A 14,923-nucleotide genomic window follows, 5' to 3' on the forward strand; every position below is an offset into this window, starting at 1 on the left:
AGGTTAGCCACTATACGCCTGCCTGTAATGGTAATAGTTGAAAAACATAAGACTGCTAACATAACGCCTACAAATTACCATGTTAATGATATTATAGTTTACCGTACCCCTCCACTTCTATTGTATATTTTATTATACAAATTATACAAAATATTTGTTAGGAAAATTTATGTTATACTAGCTGTACCCTGCCACGCTTTGGTGTAACACATTATGCTTGCATAGAAATAGATGAGAAGTTTAACAGCTAGTAAATTTTACAAAATTTGATAAACCCCCGATAAAAGAGTTCACAACTTTTAAGCGGCTAGACAGATTATCATGTAACTTACAATTTTGTACGCAATTGTTCATCCCCACATCTCTTTGGCTTTATTTAAGGCTTCTTATGACTGCCATATTGGCTTCTTGAATTCATTAATTGTTTTTCTCAATAAATAATTGTAAAATTTGATTACTGCCCACATTTTGGGTAATTGGATTCATATAGAAATTGGAAATATTGGTATAATTTGGAATTTAACATTAGACACAAGACAATAAAACCTTAAGGTCCAAAATGAATATTCAAACGATTACTTTGAGTAATTTACAATGGAAATGCCGAACATTACAGCTTGTACAATATACGTATTATTAAAATCTTTTTATTTTTTCATTTCAGGTTTGGTTTCAAAACCGTCGTGCAAAATGGCGTAAAAAAGAACATACGAAAAAAGGCCCTGGAAGACCTGCACACAACGCACACCCACAGTCGTGTAGTGGTGAACCAATACCACCAAGTGAGCTACGTGCCCGAGAACGCGCACGCCGACGAAAAAAATTAGCAAAAGCATTAGAACGACAAGCACGTAAGCTGCGTGCAAAAGGTATTGCCGTTGATTTGAATGCACTGCGTCGTGAATATTTAAATCAACGCGGTGTTACCGGCGATTTTGATAGTGATTGTAGTGATATTGATGTTGTTGGTGGCGGTGACTCCGATGGTGCTGACTCTGATGACGATGGTTTGGATTCAAATAGTTTACCACGTCGACGTGACAGCACCACTGGTGATGAGAATCCATTATCATCAATGATGTGCCAATCACAAGCAACAGATATGACAACATCCACATTAGACATATCATCAACGGACAAACAAAGTTTAAATATTCGTAGACCAAATCCGTTTAGTATAGAATCGTTACTTAACACGTGAGCCGTCGCGTCCTGTGTAAAAAAACTGTCGTAACTTTAATTATTAATATTATTTTAAGCATATATGTATTAATATGGAGTGTCCTAAAAAAGTATCTAAGTTTTTATGTTACGCATAATAAAGATACCGTTTGATTGATTTTAGAAGCTCAAATAAATTTTGCATATAATATTTTAGTTTGTGTCTTGAAGTTTAGATAAAATTGTGTCAATTAAAAATTTCATCGAAAGAAAAAGAATATCCATTGCTGAGATTCAATGAGAGTTACGAAAATTACCAAATATTGTATATATGTATTCCAAACTTTTGTAAAAATTGGAAATTTGAAAAATTTTAAGAGTCACAAAGCAGTGATATGTACTTTTCTTTTTGCAATACCAATATTTTAATACTTTTGATTCATTTAAGTATAATTGCATAATACATCAATGAATGTGATAGAGTACATATGTGCATAAACAGTAAGCAATGTGTACAAGAAAGATACTATTGCATAGTTTTTTAAAGCATTTCACATTATTTCATACACACACACACATACATACATTCGCTATTGGGATTCAAGTTGTATCGCCATTGAAGAATGAGGATTTTATTTATCACAATAATTATTAATAACAAACATATAATAGTATCTTTCTTATACACATTACTTATTGTATATGATCATATGTACTCTCTCACAATCATTGATGTATAATGCGAAATGATTTACAAAACGGATTGTATATAAATTGCCTATACATACGGGGTATTGAATTTGACTAAAAGCAAACTAAACCGTTTTTATACTAACCATCTTTCGAATAAATAAGCGCATTGAAGTTGCCAAATTAATCTAAATTTACCATACCACGAGAAAATATAAAAAAAGTATATTTAAAAAAAACTTCTTTTTACTGCAGCTTTATCTAATTTTAAATTTGGCATTTTTTATCTTGGTGTATTATACTAAGTGTGAGTATAAAAAGATAGTGATATTACAATGTAATAAGTATTTTTATACTTACACTTAATGTAAATAGTGTAAAGACTAGCTTACAAAAAACACATAGATACTTTATGAGTAGCTTAATAGACTGTTATCATTTTTTTTGTCATCGTACCTACTATAAAATTTTTTTAAGACACTCTATACATACATATAAGTATATAAAAAAACATTGTACATTATTAATTATAATAATTAAGTATTTATTTGATTTTAAAAAACAAAATTAAAAAAAGAGACAATTTAAGTATACCGGCATAGGGTGACATACAGTGCAATAAATTTATAATATATACAAAAAATTAAATAAATGAATAAATAAAAAAAATGATACTTACGTATTAACACAATACTTAAATAAAATAATATACTTAAAAATAAAAAATCAAAAAAAAAATAAATACAAATACAAAATAAATGGTACGAGAACTCACAATATTTTGGAGAGTTCATTTTAAGTAGACTAAATTTCTAATATTTTTTTCTTCATTGAACACAGCTTAGGAGGATGTACGCGTCATACAAAATGAAAGCGATTTTCGAACGAATTTTCATCAGACAAATTTAAGTCACATTTTTAATTATAAAATTTATCTACTTTGTTGGGAGTGGGTACTAGTAAACACAGTTATCCCAAGCGCTCTAAAAAACGATGACAGACGTACTTTATCTCTGCCCAATTTCAATAAAAAATGAAATATCTAAAATTTAGTCGTCTTAAAATCAACTTTTTAGTAACGTTGCAAGCTCTATATACCATAAAATATTATAATTTTTAAGTGTTTCCATAAATATAATTACTTATTTTTATTATTTATTTCTGTAGTTTTAAAAATATCAATATTTTTTATTACTTGTGCAAAACAATTACAAAAATTTACTTATATTTTATTAAAAAATAGCTACAATACGTACTATAGATTGTGAATAAAAGAGTGGTATTCATAGTAAATACTTTATAATATATAAACTGAATTTGTTTTATTAATTTGGTTATTGTAAATGTTACAGTTAAATTATAAAATTAAGTTGAAGTACTTACCAATATTTGATTTTTAATGGTAATCAATGTATATCAAACTAGTATACCCCAAACCAACAAACTCAACTAATTCAACCCAATGAAATTAATCGCTTCATTGTTATACAAGGTTTCTCATTAATTTTAAGGTGAAATATCCATATAAACCTATGGTCAAAGACTTTTCTTTTTTAAGATATAAAAATGACAAAAATTATTTCAAAAGTCGTCGTTTATGTCAAAATATTCGTCTTTGGCTGTAGGTTTATGGAAAGATTTTTATAAGAAATAAAATAAATTTTTATATTATTATTTTATTCTTTGATTCGAAATTTTATCAGTGTTAATGGTACACTCTATATGTCGAATTATAAACTTTCATTGGATTAAATTAGTTTGGTGGGATGGCTTGTAGAAATTGAATATACAAGATTTTGATATATAATACCGCTTAACTACTTTTAAAAATCGAAAATTAGTTAATTAGTTTCTACTTGCATAATTTTAAAAAACTCACCCTCCTCCCCCCCAAAATATGTATTTGAATTTACAAAAAGTCCAAAATACGAATTTTTGGCCGAGAAAAATTTCAAAAGGTTGAGTACTTCCAAGTAAATAAAAAAATCGAATATCTCGGTCTAAAAGAAAAAAACGTTTTGCTATATCGATAAATAAATTGTTTAATTGTGCTAAAAAGGATTTTACGTCATTACTTTTATGATTTTTTGCAAGGTTCGGGGTTATTTTGTCTGTAACTCGTTGACGGCTTTTAGGTGCTCCAATGTCGCAGGTTTGTTGATTAGACGTGATTCTTAAGAAAACCACAAAAAATAAATCCAATGGCGTACTCTTATCTAATACGATAATACACACGCTTTACCCTATCTCCAATGTTTACATTTTCCTCGAAATTTTGCACAATGATGCGAATTATTCACTCACTAGGGCGATTAAATTGGCCATAATCTTCTCTCACAAGTCCATACTCACTTTTTAAAGAATTGTTATTTCTGTATAACAAATAAAACATTTGACTGTTGAGCGTTGTTGAGGGCTAGATAAACGATTCGTATCGTAAATGAAATATTTCAAGCTAACATTGGATGTATAAAACAAGGAAAAGTATTCACAGCATTCTAATTTACAGAGTTGCAAACATATTAACTGAAATTAGATCACCCTATATAGTCCTTATAGTATACACGAAGTTTGTTGAAGTAAACTATACAAACACCAGTATAGGTACTGTTCGAGTATTAAAGCCTAAGGCAATGGAAAATATGTTTTAAAATATACCATATTATAGATAACATTATAAATTATTGTTATGCTTATATGTCAATAGAGGGTAAACAATACACTATTATACATATAATTTTATTCATATTATATCAGTGATTTGTTTATTCTATAATTCACTATTATCAGTTGGTTTTTTTTTATATAAAAAGTATACCTATTCTATTTTTTGCGTCTTTTTTTTTTCTGCGATACAATAAAATAATTTTTAAAAATGTACCGTATGTACAATATGTGAACGTACTCACTATTTTGATTGACATAATCAATATTAAAAATCTTATATACCTTATCGTTTGATTTGTATTCACAGTAAAACTATAAAATATTACTTTAACAACTGAATTTCATTCCCTTCATAGTGAAATTCAAACCAATGAAATGGTTTATTGTCAAAAAAGCGGTAATATTATTTGAATTTTGATTAATTCAATTGTGGTTGTGATTTTTCTAGTTTCTACGTCTCTAAATGTATGTATATCAAATATGGTGGAAGCGATGGTAAATTAGGTTAGGCTTACCATAAAAATGCATTGTTATCCGCTTTAAATTTGTTATTCGTATTATTGTCAGCAAACACTTTCCTTTGATACCATATATCTTGCGTCGCTTAGCTAACCGTGGGTTGTCATCAAAGATAAACGTGTATGCAATTTCACCTCAATCGGTTGACGAAAACTGCTATAAAATTCACTTACAAGATTTAACGCGAACAATTGCCAATTGAGATTTTATTGCCAATTGAGATTGCATTTTACCTTATACAATTTAACGCACTTTCAATTAAGTTTATAAAGATTCTCTTAATGCCCTTGAAGTTTTTAAATGAAATATCGAATATGATGGTTTTAGAATTACAGACGCATACCTCTGTAATTCTACAACCATTAGTGATAAGTCCCACTCTGTAAATTTAGCACCCTCTATACATTGCTAGCCTATTTTTTTCTTATATGAAAAAAAAGTACTTGTTGCGACGAGTAGGAATAATAATATTTAATTTGGTAAATATTTGCATAGTTCAAGAAAACTTTTAAGTAGACTAATTTTCTTGAATTAAGTATTGAGATCGTTAACTAACTTGAGATTGTTATAAGAACTTCAATAGAGAAGTTAACGTGCTTACTTCACTTCCCCAATAGTATTAAAAAGGCTTGCGCGTGGAGAATTGGATACCATAGACCATAGACAAGTTTCGTATCTATCATCCCATGCAAGCCTCGTAACACCACTAAATATGATCAACTTTAGGTTACTATAAATTTATCCAGAACTGATTTTCTTTTTTAAGCGTTTTATTTTTTATAGTAACTTAATAAATTTGAAATACAAAATAATTATAATGGCTCCTACGAGTATATTGACTAATATGAGCCTTAATTCAACAACTAGGCTAGTTTTGAAACTTTTCTGAAATTATTTTCCAGTACTAATAAACACACTTATAACATACCATGAACAGTGAGCAACAATTGAAAAGAATTGACAATATATAACAATTTAAAATTGTTTGTAACCTGATCGACTTATATTTGTAAATACTCGTAATAAAATGAACAACAATTTTGTGTTTAACATGTAATTTTATTCATATGTAAATATGTAGGTATTTATTGTAAATAAAAGGGGATAAAATTATTGTTAAGTAATTTAGGGAAGTCGAGAGGGCTTATTTTAATTATTTTTAGACTTCAACAATGATTTTTTTTAAATTATTATATTGAAAAATTTAGTCTAATAAACGAAAGGGTCGTAGAATTGTATGTTGTATTTATAAATTACTTACAAAATTTGCAAAATTTTAAAACATTTTTATATTTGATTTTTTTTCAATTTTTAACTAAAGAAATAGTTTTCTACTTAGAAATCCAAATCAATTCTGAAAAATACTGTATCATTCCCTTCATGCAAATATTATAGACACGTCATGCTCTCATTATATATAATTTTTGATCAGGCATCAAAAAAAGCTACACTTTTGGAGCTAACACTCATAAATTTTATTTTACTGATAGAATTCATCCAAATATTTACAAAATCTGTTGATAATGAGAATCGACAATGATTTGTTTTTGGGATATTTTCTTAGCATTAATCTGCTTGAAAGTGCAAAAATGATAAATGCTATCAATTCTAGAATTTTAGTATATTTTATACGAAAAAGAACAATTTTTCTGGATCGATGTTCTCATTAACTTTTTTTGTATAAAATAATGCAAAAATTTCCACCTAATGATTTCAAAGTTTGTTCTCTTTAAACTTGACAAAATTGTTTATTCAACTGTAATAATCACCAATTTGATAAATATTGATGCTAAAAAGTCTTTAAAAAATCAAAAATTTTGCAAACATGAAACATAATCTTTTTATTTCTAAGCACTCAAAAAAAGTCTAATAAACATTATAGCTTAATGAAAAACTGTGCTAGGTTTTAAAAAGACAATTATATTTTTCATTCGGTACGATGATATTTAAATTGATTTTACTGTATCAATAAGAATTATACTATGAATAGCACTCTTGAACAAAAGAAAATAGTTATTATTATTATAATATGTTTTTATATTTTTATGATTATTATTTTCGAATTATAAATAGTATTTATTTATTTGCCATTTTACCTAATGTGAAATGTGACTGTACATTAATAATAATTATTAAACGAAAAAAATCAAAACAAGAATTCACATTCAATTACAGCAATTAATATGTTTTATTATTGGTTTATTATTATAAAAATAATATTCACAAGTATACAAAAGTCTATTCGTTTTTATTTCAACATCAACATTAACTTAATGCCTATACCCAATCATATCGATAATTCCAATTTCCTATATTTTCAATCAGTACTAAATGAAAGCTGATTGGACGTAAAAATGTAAGTATATACTACATACCTATGAATAATAAGTTACTGCAGAACATATTATATACAAATGAAAACAAACAATTGATTTAATTGTTGAAATACCATGCATAGACAGTGTTGATTACTCTATCACGTTACACATACATACATGTCACACATACATAACTGATATTCCCATATAATATATACTATACAATTTACACCTAATATGCTGCGCCCTCACGGGTAAACAATGATGTTTACGAAAAAATGTTTCAAACAAAAGTTCTTTATTTTTTTATAACGAGCATTTAAACTTTTGTTCTATCTCTAACGGTTTACAAGATGGATCCTACGGATCCAAGAGCCAACTGACCTATGTTGCTCATTTACAAACTCGACCTCATCTTTTATGCCCTGAGTACGCTGTAAAAATTTCAGCTTGATATCTTTTTTCGTTTTTGAGTTATCGGGTTGATAGACGGGCGGACTAATTAGGTGATTTTGTGAACACTTTTACCAAAATTTTTTGCGTAGCATCAATATTTTTAAGCGTTACAAACTTGGGACTAAACTTAGTATACCTTGCATATTACATATATGCATGGTATAAAAATTAAGTCAAAATCAGTTTTAACGACATTTAAGAAACCAAAAATGATGGTCATTATATCTGATAGCCGTTATAAGCGATACAATGTTAACACATTTGTACACATGATAGTCGTTATTTCTGTCTTATTCTAAAGTAAATTAATCTCTATAACCCATATATGTGCTAATATAGGCAAAATAGTATTTTGACGTTGTTTTGAATATAGACGTGTGTATATAGGTATGCGATAGGGATCCCCCAAAGATGAATTATAATCGGAATGATTATACGTTCCAAGGCTCGTAGCCTATACGACGTTAAAGTCAAATGAAGTCCCGTTCAGATTAAATATAGCCTAATTAAACTCACCAAAATTAGCGCAATAAAAATTTTCATTTAAATTTCACTCAACTTCAAACAATCAATCGTAAATTTGCGAAAACTTACGCGTAGGTATTTTAGAATGTTTATACATATTTTAAACTTTCAAGTCTCTACTTCGAGAAGAATTTCCAATTTGAACTTTTACTTTTTCCTCCATAATAAAATAGCACCAGAAAAAGCAAATTTATCAACTAAATATTGTCTTATTAGACAGATTAATTTAGATATTTGGAATTTTTTAATTTACGATAACATTTTATTGACTGTAGTGTGTAGTAACTCTGCACTAAGCAAAATATTTGATTTGACAACCATCATATTTTTCTAGTATTAAGAAAGGAAAATTATAATGAAAAACTTGTGATAAGTTGAAGAAGAAACACTCGGTATTGGAAAGTTTATAAAAAAAACACCCGTTGCATAAAGAAAGGTAGTATTTTAAAATAAGTTTGTTTATAGAATAGAATAATAGTGATTAATTTAATTAAAGGTAATAATAGAATATGTTATTTTTAGTCCTTTAAAAAATCATAGAAGGGTTCACTTTATTTACAACAGAATCTACTCACACATAGGTATATGGCGATTATTTAAGAATTTCTATGGTTCCGCAGTCAAAATAATCACTCCTTTTTCCAAAAATCATGTATCACTTGCATAACATTTAATAGGTAAGTGAATTAAATATATAAAAAAAACATTGATAAAATTAATTTAATGGAATGCTGCCTATTTCCATTTCAAAAAACAAGAAAGAAATTTAAGAATCACTATAAAAAAAAGACTTCTGGCCTGCGCCAACACTAAAACTTTTTACGTTAAATTAACTCATTGTGTACTACTAGTTGGAGAGCTTAGTATATATTTGTTTCCCGTTGCTCTTAGGTATCTTCAGTGGTTGCCTTTTGTCCAAATAACCTGAAATTCGGTATATTCTAGGAAATATATATGAAGAATCGGGGTTTAATTTTTGAAATTTGGAGAGGGCGCAGGAAGGAAATCATTGTTTTCGAACTTTAAACATTTTGAACTCTAAACAATTGCCCAAATTAAGTTCAAAAATTTCTATTATCTTTTAGGGGTATCAACTTCCCAAACAACTTTTCCTTTTTTTTTCATCCTTTTTTTTATCAAAATATTATTTTTTTTCGCGGTTTTTAAGGCTTTGTACATCTTCACAGCCCACCGAATTAAGTTGCGGGGTTTAAAAATTTTACATCATTTGATTTAGTATCCAAACAGTACCTTTTATTCCAAAATATCTTTTTTTGGCCTTTTTTAAGGTATTGTGTACTTTAAATTGACTTAGAGGGTTAAAATTAGTGATGTTATATTGAGGAAGTCCTTTTGGTTTTATTTACTCTTCACCCCTTCTCCTTTCTGAACCGTTTATGTTAATATTTAATGTTTGCAAAAACATTAAAAATCAAATATCTCATTTCAATAAAAAAAAAAAACTAATGCTATGAAATACTTAATAAAGGGGAAATATGACATCATTTATAGCAGGCATGAGCAAAGGTGGCTCAGAGAAGTCCCTCAGACTTCTGCAACTAACATACGAGTAAGACATTGATAACCTAATCAGTGACAACCAAAAATACGAGTAAGACAGAAAGACAACATTTTTTTCTACCTATCTCATTCCTATTAGAGAAACTGAGATAGGTAGAAGAGTCGTATACCCGTCTCGCTTCCTCTTCTATGAGCAATGCGGGCTTAGATAAAGAGACACCCAATAAAGTTTATAGCACACAATAAAGTTATAACAATGGGGACTTCGACTAAAAATAGCTCGCCCATGCCTGATTTATAGAGCTCTGTTATTCAAGGAGTTTTTTTCTGTGCCCAACATAATGATTACAGAACCTTTACTTACATGCATGTTTCACCATACACTTAACGGAGCGTTTTTTTTTTTAATATAACCTGCAATGCTATTATGTTATATTGATGTCTTAATATTATTACCTATACATGTAGAAACGCCATTGTATGTACCGCTGAATTGGTATAGGTATAGGTACTTACTAAAGGGTTTTGCACTTAAAATGATAAATCTTTATAACTTAGATAAAAATTAAACATTTTATAGCAATTTGTTTGATATATGATACCAGTCAGTTCGCTAGAAGTATGTGAAAAATAAAATTTTTCGATTACAAACGCATGGATTCGGATCGATGTCATTGATTGTTTGTGCTTATATTTAAGCGCATTCAATGAAATCTCACATTTCAACAACGATCGCATGTTGTATGACTATTTAGGTACTGAAATTTACAAACGACAAGTAATCGACTCCCAAGGCCGGTGAGGCTGATCGTTATATTTGGGTAGTATCATAAACCATACTAATTGTCATAAAAAATAATTAGAATGCTTCAGAGTTGGGACTGGCGATAAATGAAGAAAAAACTGTATTCATGAAGATCTCAGCCTCACAAGACCGGAGGACAAAGGAATATCTAGTCATATGGCAGTGAAAGTTGGATCCTGACACAAGAAGACCAGGAGAAAATACGAAGATTTGAACGAAAGATTATAAGAAGGATATATAATGCAATCCGAGTGAATAAGGAAGAAGGGCGCATCCGAACCAATAGAGAAATCCAGCAAATTCAGAAGGGAGAAGATATTGTGAAGTTCATCAAATCACAGCTTAGATGGTTCGAAAATGTGCAAAGAATGGAGGAAGGAAGAATGTCAAAAAAAACATTGCTTGCCAAAGTGTACGCCACACGAAGAATAGGAAGGCCTCGACTCAGATGGTTGGACCAAGTGATCGACGACCTGAAGGTGATGAGAGTCACTAGATTGGGATCCGCTGCCCAGGACCGAGTCATCTGGAGGAGAGTGACGAAAAGGCCTAAGTCCACCCTGGGATGTGAGGATGTGAGTGCCTATTGAATAGAATTGTCATAAAATACTCTTTCAAATAAAAAATATACAATTTGTTGTAATTTAAGTTTAAAGTTCTATCATTTTAAATGAAAAACCCTTTATAATATACATGTTGATGTGGTATTATAACCATATTATAGTGGACCTTATGACAGCTAAATTACACTATGACTACCACCAGACTGACTTGACTTATTAATCGTTTGGTCATAATGGGTAATATACAATTTTCTCTGTCTAAACATAATTTATTATGTTCAATATTAGTTGGGTTATGTTTTGTTGTTGGTTTGGAGAATATAATGTATAAATTATGTATCATTTCTACTTCCATTATGACTATGTTTGTAGTAGAAATGTTTTCCACTTGAAAATTTGACCATCAAATCAGGTTGTACATCGTGATAATTTTCTAAGTAAAGCGTTTTTGGGGAAAAATCTAATTAATTTTTTTCTGCTGTTTTGGGCTACCTTGCCAGGCCATCGCTAGGTAGTTCCTCTCCAATCAAAAAACTTTTTTTCAAATCATTTTTTTTCTCACAAACGCTTCATTTAGGGCATATTTTATTTGTGATAAATGTTATAAAATTTTCGCTCCAAATTTACAGAATGATCTATTTTTATATCAAAAACACACATCTCAAAGGAAAAAATTTTCTGGCGTTTGGTTTTCCTGAAAATGAATGTGAAAATTATAGTTTTATCCTTCTTACACTTACAAAACCTAATGGAATAATTCTGAGAGTCAAAACTGTTTTGCTTTGTTCATAATGAAAAAATTAAAAACTTTTTTCAAAAATTTTATTTTAAGAAATTTTCACACTGACCTATTAATTTGAACTTGATTTTCGAGGTTGTTTCAAAATCAAATAGGGCTGCAGGCTTGGACCGATACTTTCATCAGTTTCATCTCGATTTCGATTCATATAAGAGACGAGATTAAAACTATATTATTCAAAAAGAAACCATAAATCGAACTTCAACGAAAATATCGTTAAAATATCGATATGAATTAAAACTTTCTTATTTCTTGAATTCGTTTTTTTTTTTAAATAGACTAATTTTTACGAGAGCTAAAAGATCCGTATCCGTCCTTATGAAACTGATTTTATATATAATAACATTTCACGACGCTTCCACCATTTTTTATGCAGTATACACAAGTCACGATGTAACAACATATACACAAGTCATGTATAATTTGTGAGTTGATTTGAAATCATTGTCTATTAAATTGATTCAAACATACCATTTAAAATTAATGATATACAATGACAGTTGATTATTACAATTAATTTATAAATTTTCAATAGTATCTGTAATACAGAGAGGCCAACATGAAATTTTTCTAATTTAAAACACTTTTAATGCAAATAATTTAAAATTCGGATAATTTTTGCAGGTGTTGGATGGTAGAATAGCTGTAAAAATTTGTATTTAAAATGACTTATTAAGGTCAATTTTATTTCGAATATTTCAAAAAACCACAGAAATAAAAAATTCAAAAGAAAAAAAAGAAAATCTTTAAAACGGGAACAAGTTCTGAAATGAAACTAATCAATGTGGGGTAGGTAAGCAAAATTAGAGTTATCGGCTCTTTTTCAAATTTTTTCATTTGTTATTTCTCCAACTTTTAGCAACTGCAATAAGAATGAGCTTCCTAATCCTGGACCTGAACTACCCATTTAGTTGGTCAAGTATATGTTAATTAAATTCTTAAATTATTCTGATTTGCCCACAATATATTCATGAGTAGTATTTTTTCTAGTAGACCTTTTTTTCCAACAGACCTATTTTCAAATACTAGTTTTTAAATAAAGAATGAATTGGGCACTTCAAGGGTATACAGTATAACATTCAGTTTGGTCATAATTTAGCAAATAAAATAATTTTTATAATTTTTTTGTTATAGTCTAAGCAGATAAGTTAAAATTGGTGAAATGAAGAAATACTAGTCATAAAAATGCCTGTGATATCTCGTTGGTTTCGTAACGATGTCTAGAAAAATGTGCTCGAAGCGTTTTTCTGCACATAAAAAATTGCTAAAGGTTTAAACAATTAAAGATGGTAAAAAAAGGTATTTCGTTTTTCGACAATATTTCCTAAAATATTAATATTTAAAATTTTTTTTTAAAAAAGACTTTTAAAGAAGAGTAAATTTTCAATAAAAAACTCTTACTCTCTAAGTCTATCTCTATTATTTATAATCTTAATTTAACGCTGAAAATAGGTGGTTTTACCTCATTTTTAGATTATTGTAATATCGTCAAAAACGAGTATCTCATCCTAAATAATTGTTTAAGGTATGCGTTTTTAAAGTGGTTGTAAGAATATCAACTATAAATGGAGGTTACAAATTATTTTTTTGAAGCTATTTTTCAACAAGAGAGATTAAAAACACCTATTTTGAAAATCTCGAGTTAAATAGAGTATGTTTTTATAATTTAAATTTCGTACAAAAATGTTAAGAAAATATTTTGATAGTGGTAGGAGATAAATCTTGCTAAAATTTTATAGAACCGATAAAAACTGATTTTAAATTTGATTTCAATTTAATGACATTTTTTGCTATTGGCGTTATTTTAAAATTAAATTTTTCTTGTCTCAAATATGAATTTCAATAACGTAATAACGCGTCGTTTACCAAATAAAAAAAAAAACTATTTCTATAGGTGGATCATGTACTAAAAAATATCAATTTTACACGGTTTATTCAGATGGGTATGTATATTGCAATGAATCCTTCAGAACCATAAAATGAATGCACAATAATTATATTTTATTATTCTTAATTTAAGATACTTGTAGTTAGCTTAACTGGTAAATATATAGGTAGGTATCTTGCTGAGTATTAAGTTATGACATTATACCTACCGGTATCTTAAAAATATTCCTATACACTAATTACTATATGCGTGTCCTGGCTGTCCGTGTGCGGAGAACCCTAGTATGGCATTTAGGTTGCATTTAGCTTTCTTTAATCAAGCATTTGAAAATAAACGAACTATTGTGTAACTTAAAGCTTGTGTTTCTTAACTAGAAATATTAGCATTAGACCCAAGTTTATAACTCTTAAAAATATTATTGTTACGAACAAAATTTTTGTATAGGTTCATAAAATCCATTTCCGGCAACCCGTCTGAATGTCTGTCCGTCTATCCGTCTGTCCATCAACACAATCAAAAACGAAAAGAAATATTAAACTGAAATTTTTATAGCGTGCTCAGGACGTAAAAACTGAAGTTGAATTCGTAAATAAGCAGCATAGGTCAATTAGGCCTTGAGTTCGCAGGACACATCTCGTAAATTGTAAGAGATAGAACAAAAATGTAAAAAATATCCCTTATAAAAATAAACAACTTTTGTTTAAAACTTTTTTTTATGTAGTACAGGTATTGCAAATATTTCAAATTTATACTTCAACATCACCTAACATGGTATTGATATTTAATCAACATTACCTATACATGGTATTTCAACATCATCAATTGTTTGTTTTCATTTGTTCAGAATCAATTTTTGTTCCCTTTATCCCAGAACTGGAGTACAGATAAACAAAGGTAGGAGAAAATACACTGAAATAAGACTTTGATCCTTCTTCTACAATAAAATTTTTCGATAAAGATTGATCGGGCATAAAGGTAAAGTACAGGTTTTCACTTAAATGCTGAGAACGG

General features: G+C 28.7%; 1 protein-coding gene across 1 annotated transcript in view; it reads left to right on the forward strand.

The window, feature by feature from the left end:
- The window catches only part of LOC123296151 (homeobox protein unc-4-like), a 132,782-nt gene extending 131,562 nt beyond the window's left edge, over window positions 1-1,220 (forward strand). Inside the window, exon 3 of the mRNA XM_044877613.1 lies at window positions 665-1,220. Within this exon, the coding sequence (XP_044733548.1) occupies window positions 665-1,201 (537 nt within the window). The 3' untranslated portion in view covers window positions 1,202-1,220. The remainder of the gene's footprint in view (window positions 1-664) is intronic.
- The last annotated feature ends 13,703 nt before the right edge of the window (window positions 1,221-14,923 follow it).

This window comes from Chrysoperla carnea, chromosome 3, assembly GCF_905475395.1.
Source record: "Chrysoperla carnea chromosome 3, inChrCarn1.1, whole genome shotgun sequence".
Lineage (NCBI taxonomy): Eukaryota > Metazoa > Arthropoda > Insecta > Neuroptera > Chrysopidae > Chrysoperla > Chrysoperla carnea.